Source organism: Elephantulus edwardii, unplaced genomic scaffold (genome assembly GCF_000299155.1).
Source record: "Elephantulus edwardii isolate Elephantulus edwardi_28Jun2011 unplaced genomic scaffold, EleEdw1.0 scaffold00273, whole genome shotgun sequence".
Classification (NCBI taxonomy): domain Eukaryota; kingdom Metazoa; phylum Chordata; class Mammalia; order Macroscelidea; family Macroscelididae; genus Elephantulus; species Elephantulus edwardii.
Genome location: NW_006400023.1, coordinates 1678006 through 1699338, shown reverse-complemented (window position 1 = coordinate 1699338; position 21333 = coordinate 1678006). Strand labels below are relative to the sequence as shown.

General features: G+C 37.5%; 1 protein-coding gene across 1 annotated transcript in view; it reads left to right on the top strand.

Annotated features, from left to right (window-relative positions):
• SNX27 (sorting nexin family member 27) overlaps positions 1–21333 on the top strand; it is a 134500-nt gene that overhangs the window by 23762 nt on the left and 89405 nt on the right. The window contains exon 2 of the mRNA XM_006900089.1: positions 13282–13513. Coding sequence (XP_006900151.1) covers positions 13282–13513 — 232 coding nt within the window. The remainder of the gene's footprint in view (positions 1–13281; positions 13514–21333) is intronic.

The window sequence follows — 21333 nt, the reverse complement described above, 5'->3', positions numbered from 1 at the left end:
TTTTTTTTTTTTACTTTTTATTATTTTTATCGCCTTCCTAAACCGCATGACTCTGGAAATTATGAACTTGGAGAAACAAAGATGGCTGTGGAAAGGCATTAGGTCTTTTGTTCATAGAGTTGCTGTGAGTCGATCTCGACTCAATGGCAATCAACATTATTAATTTTAATGAAAATTCAGAGAGACTTTGGATTTTCATTCATTCACTTTTGCACTTTTTTGTTATACAACCCCTCCCCCAAAGTCCACTCCACTATGTAGCCTTCGTTGTGGACTCCTGTCATGACAATAATATGTAAGCATATATCCCTTTTAAACAGTTTTATCCCTCATCTGTTTCAATGCAGTATACATTATTCCCTCTTTCTCAGTCTCCCCCCCAACCCTGATGTCAGTCCTCTTTTACAACAGTGGCACTATGCAGTGTTTGTCTTTTTATGCTTGAGATATTTTACTCAGCAAAATGTCCTCCAGGGTCACCCATTTTGAATAATATTTCATGAAGGATTTGAATCTTAACAGGAGCAAAGCAGACTCATCTTTCTAGACCAGCTGGTGGAATTAAACCATTGATCTTTGGTTAGGAGCCCAATATGTAATTCATTGCTCTACGGAAATTATAACACATAAAATAGTCGATTTGAAATCTATATGTATGTTAATAAGTATTTCTGTGTATAATAATGTCTTTTTAAAGATAAAGCAGAGATTTTTACTGATTTTCCTGTTAACACTAATCGATTACCATATGTATCACTCTTGCCTTCTCCTCTTGTAGTTTGTCAACTTCCAGTCCCCTTGTGAGAAAATTGGCTGCTCTAGCTCCCATTCATTTACTTAATGTTCATTTCCAGTATATATGTATAATAGTATCTGAATTGTTAACTGATACTCGTGTAGAATATCACAAGCTAGCACCGGATTCAGATCTGTTGTTCACAGGATTGCAGTAAGTTGGACTGGACTGGACAGCACCTAACAACAACACTCCCACTCCTGTAGGACACAACTTTATTGACCAGGCCATAATTTTGTGCAGTTCCTTTGGTTATAGTTTTACAGACTCCCATTTCCAAAGTTAATGAAGTTCACACATTTCCCTCCACCTCTTTTAGTGAGGTAGGTTTATGCATTTGTGTTGGATTCTCTTGTCATGATATATTCTTTTTTGGGATTTTCCTAACTTCCTAACTAATATTTCTTTTTAATTTGCATACATTAAAGTTCACTTTTTGTGTTACAAAGTACTGTATGTTTTGACAAATACATTGTCTCATGTCTGACATACGTACATTAATGACATACAGAATTATTTCATACTCTAAAGATTCTTTGAGTTCACTTTTTGCTTCTCTTCCTCCCCTGGCAATCACTGATCTTTTTCCTGTCTCTAATTTTCTTTTTACAGAATGTTTTATAATTAGAAGAACAGAATATCTTATAATTGGAATCCTACTACTTGTAACATTTTCAGACTTCTTTTACTTAGCTTGGAAGCAGTAGTGGCGTCCACTTCCGTAACAGCTTGCCTCTGGAAACCCTATGAACCTGGAGAGAGGATAAAGTCACACAAGTATTGAGGACTTTCCTTCATAGGATCGCTATGCGTCACCTACGACTCGACGGCACTTAACAACAACAACAACATATGCATTTAAGTTCCCTCATGTGTTTTTGTAACTTGATAATGCATTCCTTTTCATAACTAATATTCTGTTGTGTGGATATAGTGAGTTATTTATCCATCTATCCATCTGTTGAAGAACATCTTGGTTTGCTCCCAGTTTTTGGCAATTGTGAATAAAGCTACTCTATATATTCACTTGCAAATTTTTGTGTAAATGTTAAGTTTTCACTCAGTTGAGTAAATACCTAGAAGTGCAATAGCTGGATCTTATGGTAAAACTTACATTTAGCTTTATAAGAAATTGCCAAGCTGCCGTCCGTAGTGACTGTACTATTTGGCCTTCCCATCAGTAATGTAATGAGAGTTCTTGTTGCCCCACATCCTAACTAGCATTTGGTATTTTGTTTTGTTTTAACTCATTCTAAATAGGGTGGATTCTGTGAGTTGTGGTTGATGGCACCTAACAACAATACTTTTGTGGATCATGCAAATGGTTAACATGCTTAATTACTAATGTAAAGGTTGGTGGTTCAAGCCCACCTAGAGGCAATTTAGAAGAAAGGCCTGGTGTTTGTGAAAAATCAGCCATTGAGAACCAGAGCGCAGCTGCTGACGGTCATGAGTTGCAGTTCATTGACAACTGTGCTTTGCTGTTTTCAGCATAATAGATATTTTATGGGTTTAATTTTCCAAGATGAATGATACTGAGCATCTTTTTCATATTCTTATTTGCCCTCTATCTTTCTTGGTGAGGTGTCTGTGTTGATCTTTTGTCCATCTTTTAATTGAATTGTTTGCTTTCTTGTTGAGTTTTCCTTGTGTATTTTGGATACAAATCTTTTGTCAGAAAGGTGTTTTGCATATATTTTCTCCCAGTTTGTGGTTTATGGTTTTCCTTTTCTTAACAGTGCCTTTTTCAGAGCAGACGTTTTTCATTTCTGTCAAGTTCATTTTATCTTTTTTTTTTCTGTTAAGGGTCATGTTTTTAAGGTTGTTTCTAAAATATTGTGACCCAAGGTCACATAGCTTTTCTCCTGTATTCTAGAAGATTTATAGTTTAACATTTTTGTAATCTACATTTTGACATGGTATTGGACCAAACATACTTCTTTATTTTGTTCTTCATAGATATAAATGATTGTTGTATAGCTCATCAAATTATTGGGGTGTAACTGTCTTGAACAAGCGTTCTCCATGTTGTTATGTGCTGTTGAGTACAACTCTTGGTGAACCTGTGAACAACAGACCTGAATCCTGTCCTATCATGTGCCGTCCTCATTATCACCGGTACACTTAAGCCTGTTACTACATCAGTCCATCTCGTTGAGAGTCTTCCTTTTTTTTGGTTTGTTTTTTTTTTTTTGTTCTCTCTACATTTTCCAGGGATTACATCCCTTTCCAAGAAATAGCCTCTACTGGCAACATGTCCACACACAGTATTAGAGACGAAGCTTTGGCATCTTTGCTTCCAAGGATCACTCTGACTGTACTTTTTCCAATACCTATTTGTTCTTTTGGTGGTCCATGTGGTATTCCTTATACCTTCCCTAGCACCACAACTCAAAGGCATCAACAAAAACATTCCCTTATGGTTGCCTATTTTGGTTTATTAACAAAAATTTAGAAACAACCTTAATAATGATGGCTGTGTTTCTACCTATCATTTGTCTGTTCAGGATGATTTAATTTATTCTTTCAACAAATATTTAGGGTCTTTCTCCCTTGCAAAATTTTTTTGCCCTCATGGAGCTCAAATTTCATTCTGGTGGTTTCCTTAGGATAAGTTCTTGATAATGAATGTCATTATGAGTTGAAAGGATGTGAACTTTTTTTTTACTCCTAATGCATGCTGCTGCTGTTGTTGTTGTTAAGTGCCGAGTCGTAGGTGACTCATAGCGACCCCATGAACAAAAGTCCTCAACTCTTGTGTGACTTTCATCCTTTCTACAGGTTCATAGGGTTTCTGGAGGCAAGCCATTTCAGAAGTGGATGCCACTTTTGCTTCCAAGCTTGTTTTAATTGGGCTCCACCAAACACTGTCCACCAGGGGTAACCATTAAGTCAAATGCATAGTATCGGTGAAATTGCTTCCCTATAGAATTTTATAATTTACTATTCAAAATTATGTAAGTAGACATTAAAATTAATTGAAATAATAATTCTATACTTTTTAAATTGTTGACCAGATTTATTAGAAAAACACAACCATTTTAGAAACTTTTGGTCATTTGCTTCTCTTGCTCCACCAATAAATTAGATGCTGTAGGATAGAAAATCCAGAAAAATGAACTATTTTTGAAAGAATAATTTTTAAAAATTCACATTATTGTTTATTGTTATAAATTAGTAATTCTAATACAGACCTAGCGAATGTGCATCTTTGTGTTCACTGCTTATGCATATCTGGTCTATCGCTAAAAAGTTGAAGGACAGTGTGCAGCATGTTTGTAAGACAGTTAGTAAGAATATCCTCTGCCTTGATTGTTTGCCTAAATAAGAGAGCACAGTGGCAGAATTAGAGGAAAGGAGGGAGTGTAAACCAACTGGGAAATTTAATGGAAAAATTAGCACAGATACTCATATTTACATGTTAGAATTGTTGGATTTTTTTATACTCAAGTTTCTGTTATAACTATATTTTTTTAAAGTAGGCATTGAAACAGTGAAAAGTGAAAATGTCTGTCTTTTTTTTTTTTTTAATTATTTTACGTGTTCCGTCAAGTCAGATCTGACTGGTACAGGAGGAGATTGCCCCCTTCTTCTCCAGCAGAGCATCTGGTGGATTTGAACCACGTATCTCTGGGATTGCAGTGCAGCGTCTTGCCACTTGTCTTTTCTTTTTTTACAGTTGTCAAAATACAGTTGGTTTGTGAGGGTTTTTTTTACTAATTTCAATGAACATTTACAGAAATTTTGGATTTCCATTCATTCATTGTTGCACTCCCCCCCAAGTTCGCTCTTCTCCTTGAAAAGCAAAACAAAAACTCCTTCATTGGTATACAGTCCCCTCCCCCATCCTCCCCATCCCCACCCTAAGTATACTCCACTCTGCAACCCTCATTCCAAACTTTTGTGATAATCATAATGCCCTAAAATATATTGCTTTTAAACTGTTCATTCCCTCATCGCTTCGATGGAGTATACATAATTTATCCAGTTTTTCTCATTCTTACACCAACCCTGATGTCAGTCTCATTCTACAACAGTGGCATCATGCAGTATTTGTCCTTTTGTGACTGAGATATTTCACTCAGCATAATGTCCTCCAGGGTCACCCATTTTGAATAATATTGCATAAGTTCCTTGTTATTAAATGCAGCATAGTATTCCATTGTGTGAATATACCACAGCTTCTCTATCCATTCGTGTGTTGATGGGCACTTGGGTTGTTTCCAACTTCTTGCTATTGTGAACAAAGCCATGATAAACATGGGTGTGCTTATATCTGCTTGGATGTCGGTTATGGTCTCTTTGGGGTATATTCCCAGGAGTGGAATTGTTGGGTCAAATGGTATCTCTTTGCAACTTTTTGAGAGAGCGCCAGACCGCCTTCTACAATGGTTGCACCGTTTTACACTTCTACCAACAGTGAATAAGGGTTCCAGTTTCTCCACAACCTCGCCAGCATTTGTTGTTTGCTGTTCTGTTAAATGTTGCTAGTCTTACTGGAGTGAGATGATATCTCATACTTGAAAATGTCTGTCTTCTAAAGTGACAGGCTCTCCTTGCAGGGAGTTAATTTAAAAAGCACTTTATAATTGAGATGATAAAGTAGCCATGTTAAGTTTATAAAATTACCCATCAATGCAGTCACCCAACTTGCCTGCTGTCCATTTTTAGCACATTGTGCCTTTTAAAGATTTTATGTCCTTGTAATCACAAATGGACAACATTTTTTAAGAGATTTATAATCTATTTGCTTGATTTTTTGTCATGTTTAAGGCTTCTCCAATGTTAAATTTGGCTGAACAAATTGTTGTTCACATCCTCTTTGTAGTTTAGAGTATTAATCCAGCATTAGCTGAATTTGGCTTTTGTGTTTGACATTATAGCTTTTAAAATACTGAGAAAGATCCTACTGTTATCTGGCTTAACTTTATAATTGTCTATTGCTCAGGTTCTGAAATAACATGTGTGTCCTGTTGTTTATATGAGATTAGGACAAAAAGCAGAGCCAGAGGAGTTTATGGTAAACCTAGCTCTAAGCTTAAACTTCTCTGTATTATTTCTATGAAATAAGTTTATAAGACTTGGCAATGTCTTACCAAGTTCGCTTGTTTTTCTCAAAGATAAGGAGTTGGAGGGTAGAAGCATGTATTTTATCCCTTTAGAAAGTTATGCTAAAGACCTGTAGAGATTCAGCTACCAGAATCTTTATAAGTAACATTATCCACAATAGCAAAAGGTAAAGAGTAGCCTTAACAGTTCACAAGTGGCTGTGTAAGTTTCATTGTTAGTTCATTCTGATGTATTTAACAGTATAAGTCAGAATGTTATATTTTTTAATTTGTAAGTTAACTCTGTTGATCCTTAGTTTGTAATACAGGCATACCTCATATTACTGCATTTTACTTTATGTGGCAACTTTGCTGTGTAAGTTATGTCAGTAGAGTTTTTTGAAACAGCGTGCACTCATTGTGTGTCCCTGTCATATTTTGCTAATTCTCACGGGATTTCAGGATATTTCATAATAGCTAAGTGCACACAGTAGACTGTGGTATAGTGTAAACCTCGTTCTTATGTGCACTGGGAAACCATAACATTTGTGTGACTTGCTTTACTACTGTATTCACTTTTTGTCTGAACTTGCAATATCTCTGAATTATGCCTGTAGACAAAGACACAGTTTAAGTGGTCAGTTTGAGTTTTGATGGAAGTACACACTCCCTCAGCCATCACTCTTGCCAAGATAAAGAACCTTTTCATCACATCAGGAAGCTTCCTTTTTTGTGTGTTCTTAGCTCCATTCCCTCCCTCTCTAGACAAAAGTAATGTGATTTTACTACTATAAAATAATTTTGCCAATTCTGGCAAATATATTTCTCAAATAAAGCAAATCAATTAAACTTTTTCCTATCTGACTTTTTTTTCTCAGTGTGTTTTCAAGACAGTGTGGTTATCAGTGTCAGCTTGTCTTTATTGTGGAGTAATAATCCATTGTAGAGTATGCCACAATTTATCTTTTCACCTGTTGATCGATATTTAGGCTGTTTTCTTGGCTTTCATGAATAAACCTGCAGTGAACATCTGACCACAGTTGTTTGTGTGGATATATTTTCATTTCTTTGGGGCAAATACCTTGGATTGCAGTTGCTAGACCATGCAGTAAATATAAATCTGTGTTTAACGTAAGAAACAGCTAAGTTGTTTGAATTTTATGCTTCTGTCTTCATGATATTATAATTCCAGTTGTTCCACAACCTCACCAACACTTGGTTTTATTAGTCTTTTTTTAAAACTGTTCTTGTGAATGGGTAATCATTGTGTTTTAATCTGTAAAATTGGCAACTATATTTCATTGCTTGCCTTTGTTGGAATTTATTGTCTCTTTTTTTACAATCTGTCTCTGAGGGACCAATTACCCTTTAATTATCTTCTTTCATGTCCTCAGAGAACATTTGATAATAATTTGCTTATCGTGTTCCATATTATGATTCATGCAGTGATTGACTTTGTCGTATTTCTATTATTACCTAGTTTCATTACATTCCGTTTCCTTTACGGAGCTTTTCCTACAGCTTTCAGTAGGGTTTATATTAGCTTTGCAATTTTCCGAGCTGCCTAACTTTGCTTCAGAAGAAGTCTTACTTAAAGCCACTCCCATTAGCTAACTGAAGGCCTCTCCTGTGGGGCCAAATGCTGGTCTAATGTAAAAAGAATTTTATTAACATTAATAGCATATATCCATATAACACTGAAGCTAGAAGTTGACTGTCATCTCTTTGCTTAAGTAAATGTTATTTTGGTCTTTTTTGTATCTCTTAGAATTTTTTTTAGCCTTTTTCTCATTTAATTAGAAAAAAATTTCAAATATCTAGAAAAGTAAAAAAAATTGTGAAGACTCAACAATTGTTGTCTACCATAGAGTCAGAACTGAACCTTAGTTAACCCTCCAGTGGGTTTTCAGAGCATGGGGAGAGATCGCCTATCTTCTGCAGAACAGCTGGTGGCCTCAAACCATATGTCTTCAGGATTGCAGCACAGCTTCTTGACATTAGGCCACAATTAATAAGTTAATGCTTTTGTAGCACTTGCTTAGTGGCGGCTTACCTGGGAGTTTTTGTTTGATTGGCTTTTTATGAGGGGATAGTGTATTTAATCTAGGAGCAAAGATGAAAAGGTCCTCCTGGGCAGGAAGTACTTTTGTATGGTCTAGGACTTAGTGGCTCTCTAATTCTATGGTCTTAAGAAAAAGATTGTCTGGGAACTCTGGTGGCCTAGCGGCAAGAAGCTGCAATGCAGTCCCAGAGGTGTGCGGTTTGAATCCAACAGATCCTCTGCTGGAGAAGGAAGGACAATCTCCTCCTGTACCAGTCAGATCTGATTTGACAGTACACAGACACACACAAAAGAAAATAAAAATAAAAAATTTTTAAAAAAGAAAGATATTGTCTTCTTATCTGTATTATTGGTTGAGACCTCAGTCATTTCTAGTCATAGAATTCCAACTGGTTTATATTCTAAAGGGAGCTCTGGTAACAGTTTGTTGCCTCTGAGGCCAACCTAATGCATCAACAGCTTCATCACTTCCCCTGTGATTTACAGCCTTCTGAAAACCTGCTGCAGGGTCAGCTGTAAATCGTCCTGACTTAATGCAGTGAGTTTGTCAGGCTTTTCTCCCTTTTTTTAATATTATAAAGACAGAAGACAGACAAGGGAAATTGGTGACAGAAAGTTTGTTACCTGTGAGGCCAGAATATTACTAATGTGTTTGCCTAGCTGATATAAATCATTAACACGCATTGTTATGTACTTTTGAGTTGGAACAAACTTAAAATTGGCCCTCAGTGAATTTTTAGAGGCTGTAAATTGCCTGGGAAGAGATTGAACGTCTTTTTCCCTTGGATAACGTGAATGCTATAATTTATTGATGGTTACCAGGTACTGGATTCTCTGCTAAGTGTTATCATTCTAGTTTTCATAACTCCTTTAACTGGAGGTAGCATTCACTCCCATTTTTGAATGAAGATATGGAGCTTAGTGGGATAAAAGAATTCTGCCTTAGGTAATTTGTTAAATGATGATATTTAAAACAAAGTCTTTCAGATTCCAGAACCTGCTTTGAACCAGAAGTCTGTACTATTTGTTGGCTTAGAATTTCTCTTATTGAAGAAATTTTCTCTTACATTCACTTATGGCATCCGAGCCGTCCAAATTACTGGGCCACACCTAATTGGAGCTTCATGTTGAACATTCTTGTGGAAAAGAAGACGTATAAACATTTTTATGACTGTGAAGACTTTTTTAATTCTTGTGGAAATCAAACATCCTGGGGTTTTATTGACTTCATTTCATTCTCTCAAGAATTTCCAGTTTAAATTGTGGCATGTGTAGCATTCTTTCTATAGCTGAACCAGATAAGTATTAGCAGGTCTGTTTAGAATGTGACACTAATAATTCTTATGTCTGTTATTTTAAGAATTTTAAAGGAGTCTCCACTATCTTGCTGCTGACTGTTCTTGGTGGAGGCCTTACTTAAATTGACTGTTTTTTTAGCTTACTTCTATGAGTGACCTGAAGAACAGTGTATTCTGACATGAAAACTAAATTGAGTTAATATTGTTTATTAGGTGCTGTTGAGTCGAGTACGACTCATAGCAATCCTGTAATCAACAGATCTGAACCCTGTCCTGTCCTGTGCCATCCTCATCTGTGACACACATGAGCCCATTGCCACTGTGTATTTAATGAAATAGTTCTTAGGCTTTTGAAGATAATATACTCCCTTTTGAAGCTGTCAAAGCTGCACAGCCTCTCCCTAGAAAAACAGTGCATATAATCACACATGTACAATTTCTGTACAAATTCTGAAGTGTTCACTGACTCCTACCCTGCTGTTAGAGTACCCAGCTTAAAAACCTTTTATTTAAAGGGAAAAAAATTAGGGAACCCAAAAGTAAGATTTTAGCACCCGTTTTTAAACTTTTTCCACAGTGCACATCTTAAAATTTTATTAACATAAAATTCTTATTTTAGTGTCTGATATATTTTGTTCTACTTTTAAAATGTTGGTTTCCCCAGTTTGCTAAAATAACAAAGTTTCTGTGAATAAGCTAATGTCCTAGAGTAGATAAAACTCTGATTTCTATCCTTTGTTTCATAAATTTGATCTCTTCAGCCATCAAAGCATTCCTTAGAAATGTCCATAAAGCCAGATGGTTATGTGTTGATTGTACTAAATCTAAGAAAGACAAATACTATATGGTCCTACTATTCTAAAATGTCAAAAGCAAGTATATGCCTCTGAGCTCAGGTGGCATAGTCCATGGAGTCTGCACTGCTAACCCCAAGACTGGAAGTAGTCAGCAGTTCACATTCATCAGCAGATCCTCTCATTAAAGCCTACAGTCCAGAAAGGCCAAGGTGGTGGTGGTGGTGGTGGTGGTTGGGGGGGGGGGTGTTACTGTGAGCACATTTGATTCACCGGGCAGTGAATTTGGAAATTGTTTTGCTTTGAATTTATAGATACACACTCAGAAACAAAGTTCTTTAGTGGCATCCAGGCCAGGCAGCATGAAGTGAGAGGGAAAGGAAATAACTTGCTAGATAGTAGATACATACTGCTTTTGATGAGAGAAAAAAAAAGATCATGTAGGATGGAGTCAATACAAAGTGACCAAAATAAGACACTAAGAATGTAGGAGAAAGGGACAAGTATGATAAATTCTATCACATATGTTACCTATTTTGTAACAACAGTAAATTCAGCTGGGAACTATATATGTGGTAATGTATGCAAATATGTGTATAGCAAGGCACATGTGAAAAAAATATACGTGCATGTATAGAGGTGTCTGTAGGCATATGTTTGTGCTGCATATACATTTTCATATATAACATACTACATAGCATACACAGTAATGGAGACTCCCTTGACATGCCCAGTTAATTCATGAGATCAGCCTACTAGTTCAACAGCCATAGGATCATAGTCTTGAGAGACAGTTTAGTCAGCTGGTATAACACAATTTATAGAAACTGTAATAATAAAAAAATAAAAAAAAAAAAAGAAACTGTAATAATAATCTTCCAACTTTTATGAGTAGCAGCTTGGGTCATAAGAGCTTATGGTCAGATATCAGAGACACAACTATTAGTCTATACTTGAAAAGAGCAAAAGGGAATAGGGGAAGTCAAAGGATCAAAGAAACGTCCACCGACAGACCGTACAGACATACATACCTTTTCAAACCTGAGACCAGAAGAAATAGATGGTGCTCAGCTACCCGTACCAACCATTCTTACTCGGAATGCAGTAGAAGATCCTGGGTAGAATGGAAGAAATATATGGAACAAAACTTAAATTCGTTTTTGTTTTTTGTTGTTGTTTTTTTTAAAAAAGCCAGGCCTACTAGACCAAAAAGGACTAGAGGAACCCCCAAGACTATCTCCCTACAAAACCTTTGAACATGGAATTGAAGCTTCTCTGCAGATCACTCTATAGCCAATTAATAAATTGGCTTACAAAGTATCAAGTAGGAGAAGTAGTACACCTCTCACAGTGAGCCACTTGAGACTAGAACGTCAGTATTTACCTTAAAACAGAGGTGAGCTAGGCAGGAATCTAGCTCAAAGAAATGGTAAAAATTATCACAATGCTGACACAATGTGACAATTTTAACTATTGATGCAACATTTTGTATAAAAATTGCTAAAGGGGAACCTAATTTACTGTGTTTGACTTATGACACAATAAAACTTTTTTTAAGACCATTAATTTTCAGTTCTTAGCTATAACTTCCATATGTCTTCATAACCATAGTCCGTCTTTCCTCTTTCTACCTTACGATCTTACTATTCAGGCATAATTTTAGGCAAATTGCAGGTTTTATAATAAATTAATTCTGACAGTGACCCTATTTGAGAGGTATTGTCCCCATTTTACATGTATGGAAAACAAGGCTAAGAAAGTTTAAATAATTTATTTAAATGAAGTAACTTTTGCTACTAATAGGTAGGGTGAATATTTGAACCCATTTTTACCATCCTACTGTAATCTGTTGACTATAATCATTAGTCTGACTTGATCCAAATTTTAAAGGCCTAAATTTCCATCCGTTGAAGAAAGGTCCTTTCTCCTGTTGTAAAACTACTGAATATTTTGTATATACATGTTAGCTGTAGGTTTTGAAATGTCAGGAGTGCTGAATTTACTGTCTTGTTTGTTAAGCTCAAAATAAAGGAGACTAGCTGGGCCATCTCCTGCCTGTTCTGTTTATATAAATGCATGTTTCAGATACCAGAGTCTGACAGAGACAATTTCAGTGACTGAAAAGTTTATGGAAGGTTTTTACTTAACTTGGCATCATTTTTAGGAAGGAACAGTCCTAATAATGGTTTGGACTAGAATTACAAAGAGTTTAATTCTAAAGGGTAGATCATCTTGAGATTACCAAATTGTTGAGAGGCCAGGTGTGTATTTCCTAACTCTGGGGACTGTGGTGGGAAGGGACCTCCAGGCGAGCTGCCCAGTGACTTTTGCTGAGACAGCAAGCTAGGTCAGCAATCTAGGAAGGTAGTTGGGTTTGCTGAGCTAGTTTTGTGGGGCTCAGCATCTTTCTTGACAAAAGTATTGTTCTTCCAAACCTGTGCTTTCCCTAGTTCCAGCCTTTTTTATACTGTGAAACAGGAAAGAGAATGAGTAGGTTGATTTACTAAATAACCATAGACATACATTTTCTAGTTTGAGCTAATTACACACATCTTGAAGTTGGAGAGCACAGACTCGTGAGAGATGAAATGATTGAGAGAACAAAGGGAGCTGGGTCCACCAGTGGGATTGTAGAGAGGTAATCTTTCCGTTTAAAAACCCAAGTGATGTAGAAAACTAGCTGTGTATGGAAATAAATGCCATTTAACTTTCAAGATAATGAAACCTAGTGTAAGGCAAAACTAACAAATTTGGGGGTATAAGGAGAAATTGGATATAAGTAAAAAAATCACTTTAAGCCATACTTTCTGAGTCTTTTTTATTTACAAGCTAAGAAAAGTTCCAGGAGGTTAAAAAAAAAAAAAAAAGACTACCAAGGTACAGTTGTTCTACTGGCAAGATTTTTTAAAGCTACTGTGATTGTATTGTATACATTTTTCCTTTACTGTATAATATATATGCTTACAAAGGATGAGGAAATTGGTCTGGTTAGCTTTAAACAGCTTTACTTCCTCCTCAGCTTCACCCTCTGTTTCCCATGTTCTTTCCTGAATGGTGTGTGGGATTCTAGGCTAGAGAAAGGGTAGGCCCTCTCACCTGTTTCCATTCTCCCTGCCATAAGTTCACAGTTTTTCACATTAGCAATTTTTCTGGAACCAAGTTATTCTTTTGATTTCTGTGGTTCATGTTGAGGGACAGTGGAGTGGGGGCAGGAGGGTGGAGATGCAATATGTTTGGACCCTTCTGGTTTATGGGATTGTCTTTTTCCCTTTTTTCCCCTTAGGAACGGCGTGAATGTTGAGGGGGCGACACACAAGCAGGTGGTGGACCTGATCCGAGCAGGCGAGAAGGAATTGATCTTGACAGTGTTATCTGTACCTCCTCATGAGGCTGATAACCTAGATCCCAGTGACGACTCGTTGGGACAATCATTTTATGATTACACAGAAAAGCAAGCAGTGCCCATATCGGTCCCCACATACAAACATGTGGAGCAGAATGGTGAGAAGTTTGTGGTGAGTGTCAGCCCAACTCAATCCTCAGACATCATCTGGCTTTTGTTTTTCCCTATATTACTGTCTATGATATATATTAGTTATAGCATAGAAACTGCACCTCGGGTCAGTTAATTAGGGAGATAGGCTCACAAGTAAATAAGACACTGACATTGATGTACTTACTGTAGGGATGAAGTAAAGTCATGAAGTATCTGTGTGAATGATTAGCTCCTTTTTTCTTTCTCAAAGTCCTAATTATGCTCAGAATGCAATGCACATAAGCTGTTTTACACATTTCCATTTTTTTGCTGTTGCAGAGATGCAAGAAAGCCCATCTTGAATTCTGAGTTATATTTACCAGCCTATTTCCTACATGCTTTTGTTCTTAAAAATGTAATTGCAATTGATAGCCCAATCTACTTATATTTTATCTTGGTTACACTGTGGGATTTTGGGCCTTCAGTTATTTTAGGAGTATGATGTAATGAGAACTGTTCATTATTCTTTATAGAAAATACAGTAAATTCTTTTAGATTTTGGCAGAGTTCATTGTTTGAGGCTAAGCTGCTGCTGAAAGTTGCAATCTCTGAAACTAGAATTTGTCCCTTGGATAGTACTGAATCAATGGACATAATGGTAAATTTTTTGATGGGAGATGAGAAAAGAAGGAAAGCTGAGAAAATTGCAGAAGGATCAGAGTATGTCTGATGACCTTTGTAATTGAGCTACAGAAGATACTGTTGTTAGATGCTCTTAAGTTGTTTTCAGTTCACAGTAGCCCTGTGTAAAATAGAACAAAACACTGCCAGATTTCTGCTCGTCCTATAGTCATTACTGTGTTTGAGTGCATTATTTCAGTTCATCTCTTTTTGCCTAATTTTTTTACTTTGCCAAGCATGTGTCCTTCTCTGGGAACTGACCCCTCTTGATAACACATCCAAAGTAAGTTAGATAAAGTCTCCAACCTGCTTGTAAGGAGCATTCAGGCTGTACTTCTTCCAAACCCAAATCTTGTTCTTAACAGTCCATGGTATAGTCAGTATTCCTCACTAACACTGTTAATTCAAAGGCATTGCAATTTCTCTTTGGTCTTCTTTTTCATTGTCCTACTTTCACATGCTTATGTAGCAGTTGAAAATACCTTGGCTTGAGGCAGGTGCACCTTAAGCCTCAAAATGACATCTTTGCTTTTTAATACTTGAAAGAGATCTTTCGAATGCACTATCTTTTTGCCACATATATTGCAAAAATGAGCTTCCTCAGCAAGCAGTCTTTTGACACTCCAAAGACATTACCATCTCTCTGAAGGAATACACAATTGTTGTGAAAGATCCTAGAGTAACCTTAGTCAGATCAATGCAGAACTCAAGTTCCTTGGAAAGAGAAAGCCTTTGGGTTGACAAACAGGGACATATAAAGGAACTGGTTGCGTTTTGAACTATCTGTAGTCATGTATGGAACATGATCAAGGATATTCCCCATTAGGATAGTAAGGTCCCATTCGTGTTGAAAGCTGAAACTATTTAAAAAATGTACATTCCATAGGGTTTAGAGGAGGCTAGATGATGTTTGTTGGGTTTCACACACCTAGAAAATAAATAAATTCTTGAAAGAAACAGCATTGACATAGAATTTAGCTGCATTGATTTAGCAAGTCTTGACAGTTACAAGTATTTGAATAACTATGCCTCTGACATAGTCAACATTCTCTGTGTTGTGGCACCAGAGACATTAGCAATGTCAGATGGATTTTGGCAGAAAGCAAAGAGTCTCAGAGGAATGTCTGTCTGTGTTTCATTGACTATATAAATGCATTTGACTTGGCGGATCACAACAAATTGTGGCTAACATTGAGGAAAATGGAAATCCCAGAACACTTAATTGTGTTCTTATGAAACCTATACTCAGACCAGGAAGCAGTCCTCAAAACAAAACAAGGAAAACACTGCATGATGCAAAATCAGGAAAGGAGTGTGTCAGGGATATGTTGTGTCTTCATACCTTTCCAATCTGTATGCAGAACATATTATTTGAGAGGCTGGGCTTTATAAAGAGGAATATGGCATCAGGATTGGAGGAAGACTTATCAGCCACCTACATTATGCAGATGACACAACCTTGCTTGCTGAAACTGAAAAGGACATGAGGCGTTTGCTGCAGAAAGTCAAGGTCTATAGTCTTCAGTATGCATTAAAGTTCAACATCAAGAAAATAAATATTCTAACCACTAGGCAGCACCGTGATGGATGGAGAAAAGATTGAAGTTGTTAATAATTTCCATTTGCTTGGCTCCATATTCAACACTCTTTGGTAGCAGCAACCAGGAAATCTAAAGACAAATTGCTCTGGAAAAATCTGCTGTCAGTGACTACTCCAGAGTACTAAAGAGCAGCAATGTCAGTCTGGAGAATAAGGTGTGCCTGATCCAGACCATGGTCTTTGCAGTTACTTGCTATGCATCATAGAGCTGGACAGTGATGACATAAGAATTGATGCCTTTGAGTTGTGGTCCTGGAGAAGAGTCTTGAGCATACCATGGGCCACCAGGAAAACAAATAAGTCTATCCTGGAGAGGGTGAAAACAAGTTTCTCCTTGGAGGCTGGAATTTTGAAGCTCTGTCTCACATACTCTGGGCAAGTGACCAGGAGGGACCAGTCCTTGGAGAAGGACATCATGCTTGGAAAGGTGGAGGGATAGTGCAGGAGAGGAAGTCCCTGGTTGAAATGGATTGATACAGTATAGCGAGGGTAATGAAGATGGGTGTGTTGGAGTCAGTGAGACTGGCTCAGGACAGTACAGGCTTAAGAGCTGTTGTACGTACAGTCTCTGTGAGTCACAGGTGACTTGATGGCACATAAAAACGATAACTATGTCTCTGAAAGAAGAACCATTCAACAGACTGATGTGTAGTATCTAGGAGTTTTCTGGCTATAGAAATGAGCCCAGATTCCTAAAATGTACTGATGATCGTTTTTGATGCAATGAAGTTCAGTCTGGGTTTATTTAAAAAAGAAATCTTTTGTAGCATATTTATCTTATGCATTGTATCACTTGAATTCATGGGCATTTGATTGTGGATCCGAGGAAAATATTTGAAAAGTTCAATAATTTTCTCACTTTATCATGATGTTGCTTATTGGCCCTGTTGTGAAGACTTTCCCCCCACCCCCTTTATGTTGAAATGTGGGCCATACTGAAGGCTGTAGTCTTTGGTTTGGGTTTTTTGTTGTTAGGTTCCCCCCTCTTTTGAAGGCTGTAGTCTTTGATCTCCAAAAGTAAGTTCCTCAAACCTTCGTTTTCAGCAAACAAGGTTGTATCATCTGTATAGAGCAGGTTGTTAATGATTTTTTTTCAATCCTGATGCTGAGTTCTTCATGTAGTCCAGTTTCTGAGATTTGCTCAGCATACAGATGGAATAGCATTTATTTAAACATTGGCTCTATTCTGAGAATCCAACACACAAAATTTAGATTTTTGTGTTATACTTTAAATATGGACTGAAACTTAGTATCAAGAAAACAAAGATTCTTACCACTAGGCTGATTGGCAGCATCATGATAGTGAAGAGATTGAGATTGTTAACAGCTTTCGTTTGCTTGGCTTCACAGTCAGCACTCTTGGCACCAGCAGACAGGAAATGAAAAGTCATATTGCATTGAGAAAGTCTGCTGTTGGAGAGACCTCTCCAAAGTATGGAAGAGCAACAGTGTCAGTCTGGAGACTAAGGGTTGCCTGATACAGGCCATGGTTTTGCAATCACTTGCTATGCATCAGAGAGCTGGACAATGACTAGGGAGGATAGAAGGAGAGCTGTGGTGTTGGAGAAGAGTATTGAATATACCATGGACTGCTAAGAAAATGAACAGGTTCATCCTAGAGAGGGTGAGACCAGGCTGCTCCTTGGAGGCAAAGATTCTGAAGCTTTGTCTGACGTACTTTGGACATGTTGCAAGCAGGGACCAGTCCTTGAAGAAGGATGTTATGCTTGGGAGGGTGGAGGGACAGCACAGGAGAAGAAGACACTTGATGAGATGAATTGATTCAGTGATTGGGGTAATCAGGGTAGGTGTGTCAGAGACAGTGAGATTGGCACAGCATAGAGCAGTATTTAGAGCTGTTGTACATAGGGTCACTATGAGTCGCAGGTGACTTAAAGTCATATAACAACAACAACATTACACTTTCAATCATAAGGCATGCTTTTGTTAGGACCTGACCTTAGTTTCATCTTCTTACAATTAAAATCATAAGGTTTTGAGAAGTTGAAGTCAAGGTAAAGTCCCAAGTGTAGACCAGATTGGATGTTGAGACTTTGGGGAATTAACCTTAGTCCTTGGGAACCTCTGTAAACCTGAGAAAATAAACTACAAATTGTCCTTTGTTGTTAGACATTGTCTAGTACAACTCATAGTGACCCTATGAACAACAGACCTAAACCTTCCCCTATTCTGTGCCATCCTCACCATCTCTGGCGCCCATTGTTATAGTCACTGTGCCAGTTCACCTCTCTGAGGGTCTTCCTCTCTCTCACTAACCCTTAACCATTCTAAGCATGATGTCTGTTTCCAAAGACACTTGCTCCCAACAGTAATGCCAAAAGTTTATGAGGTAAAGCTTCACCATCCTCGCCTCTTTAAGGAGTGCCATGATTGCACTTTCTTCAAGACATACTTACTTGTTCTCTCGGCCATCCATGGGATATTCAGTATTATTCTCCAGCACCACACATCAAAGGCATAGATTATTCTTTTGGCACTCTTATTCAGTGTCAAACTTTAACATGCATAGCAAGTTATTAAAAAGACCATGACTTGGGCCAGCTGCACCTTAATTTTTAAACTGCTGTCATTGCTCTTCAGCACTTTGAATAGGTCCCTGACATCACACTTTCCCAATGCAATTTTCTTCTTCTTTTTTTTCAATCCATTTTTAGTTTTAAAACTAAAAATACTACTACTGCAATCAAGATAAAATCAATCAAAATAAAAATAAACCAATTCTGTCACGTCAGAAGTTCCTTCATGTCCCTTTTAGTCTGTCACCTTCTCCTGCCGCTGCTGTTCATGGCAAACACTCATCTACTTTCTGTCATTTTACCTTTGGGTCTGAGTTCTTATCATTTAGTCTAATCCTTTTAATATTGATGTACCTTACTGCATATATCAATAGTTTGTTCCTTTTAAATTGCTGAGTAGCGTTTCAAAGTATGGATTTGTTTGGACAATTTGTTTATTCATTCACTTGTTGATACACATTTGGGTTGATTCCACCTTTTCACTATTATGCCTTAAAGCTACAATGAAATAAAATTAATGTACAGGACTTCATGTAGACATGAGTTATTTTGGGTGTTGTAGTGCTTTTTTTTTTCTTTAATGTATACCTAGAAGTGGAATTGCAGAGTCATGTGGTAATTGGTGGCTTAGTATTAAGGAGTTGAACTATTATCCCAAAGGCATGCAGTTCAGATCTTTGAGCTGCTCAGTAGGAGAAAGATGAGCTATCTCCTTTGTGATTTACTGCCTCTGAACACCTCCTAGAGGGTCAGCTATGAGTTGTTTCCAACTTGATGGTACATAACAACAATAACATGGTAGCTGAAGGAAGCTGATCAAGAACCCCTTAGAGGCAAGGATGGTGAAATTCCTTTTTGCATACTTTGGACATGTCAGGAGGAATCCATCGTTGAAAACCATCACCCAGAGAAAGAAAGACCTTCCACAAGATGGATTGTGACAGTGTCTATAACAATGAGCTGGAGTTTATCAAAGATCATAGGGTCTCTGTGAGTCATAGTAAACTCAGTGCACCATAATGGCAGTGGTAATGTTTAACCTTATAAGAAACTGCCACTGTTTTCCAAATAATTGTACTATTGTGTTCTTATTAGTAGTGGAGAGTTCTAGGTGCTGTATGATCTCTTCAGTGCTTAATATTTTCAGTCTTCTTAGTACTAGATATTATAGTGAGCATGTAGTGGTATCTGGTTTTAATTTGCATTTACTTAATAACTTATGCATGGAAAAGAAGGCAGTGAAAGAAAGAGAGGAAGACCTTCAACAAGATGGATTGGCACAGTGACTATTCACAGAGACAGCATGTCGTCTTTGATAAGTATCTGCCTAACTCTTTGCCTGTTTTAAAAGTTGGGCGGGAGAGGCCATGAATCATTTCGAAAACACACTGTCTCCTCGTTTCCTTTGACGCTGCTGGTGGGTTTGAACTGCCAACCTGTCAGCAGCCAAATGCTTGAACTTCCTGGATTGCAGTGTCCATAAAGATTGCTGTTGTTGGGTGCTGTGGAGTTCACTGCGATGCACCATGACCCCATGAACAACAGATCTGACTTCTGACCTGTCCTGCGTCGTCCTCACACTTCCTGACACACCAGAGCCCATTGCAGTAGTCACTGAGTCAATCCATCTGATTGGGGCTCTTCCTCTTTTGCCATGATGTCCCTCTCCAAAGAATAACCTCTCCTAGCAACGGGCCTGGGGTATGTGAGGCGAAGCTTCACTAGCCTTGCCTCCAGGGAGCGCTCTGGCTGCACTTTCTCCAAGACGTGTCTGTTGGTTCTCTTGGCCGTCCATGGGATGTTGAGTGCTCTTCTCCAGAACCATGGCTCGGGGGCAACGGTTCTTCTTCTGTTATCTTTATATATTGTCCAGCTGTCAGATGCGCAGCAAGTGATTGAAAGAAGGGGCCAGCTTTGAATCGGATGCACCTTGGTCCTCAGACTTAACATTTTTGCTCCTCAGTGATTTGGAGAGGTCCCTGACTACACACTTTTCCAGTGCAATATCTCTCCTGTCTTTGGACTGGTGCTAACCAAGGTATTGATTGTGGATCCAAGTAAGAGGAAGTCATTCTCCATGTATCATGATGTTGCCTCTTGGTCCAGTGGTGAGAATTTTTGTTTTCTTGATGTTGAGATGTGATCCGTGTTGAAGGCTGCAGTGTTTAACCTTCTGCAGCAAATGCTTCAAGTCCTCCTCACGTTCAGCAAGCAAGGTTGTGTCATCAGTGTAAGCCATTATCCATCTGACGTCAGCTATACATCTGATATCCCTGGTGCCACAGCCTCTACAAAAACCAGCTTGAACTTCTGGTAGTTCCCCATCAAAGGACTGTTGTAGCCAGTTTTGTATGATCTTCAACAATATTTTGCTTGCATCAGATATTAATTATATTGTTTGATAACTTAAAAAAAGGGTGGTTGTTCTGCTTTTTGTTTGGTTGTAAATATTGTTGATTGCCTTCGAGTCGAGCACAACTCATAGCGACCCTTTGGACAAAAGGCTGAAGCTCCTCTACAGCTATCGACTTGTATCAAAGTTGATAGTGTTTCCCGAGGCATGTTACTTAGGATGTGGATGCACTCCTGCTTCCAAATGGTTGTAAATATTCTTTATATATTATAGATAGAGATCTTTTATCATATTGGTGTTTTGCAATATATTCTCATCTGTGGCTTTTTATAAAAAATTGGCTCTTTCACAGAGTAGAAGTTTTACATTTTTATAAAGTGTGGTTTATCAGTTTTTCATTTATGGGTAGTGTTTTTTATATTCTAAAATATTCTGCTTAATCCAAGGAGACACATTATTTTCTGTTTTATTTTAGAAGATTTATAGTTTTAGCTCTTTAATATCTTTGTTAAGATATATTCCGGATACCATAGAATTCACTCAAGTGAAGAATTTTTTTTTATATGAATAATAGCATAGCATTTATAATAAGCAATCTTATTAGGCTAATAGACAAATATTTTCTACTAATATAATAATAAAAGATACATTTTAATCAGTAACTAATCAATAATTAAACAAAGAATATA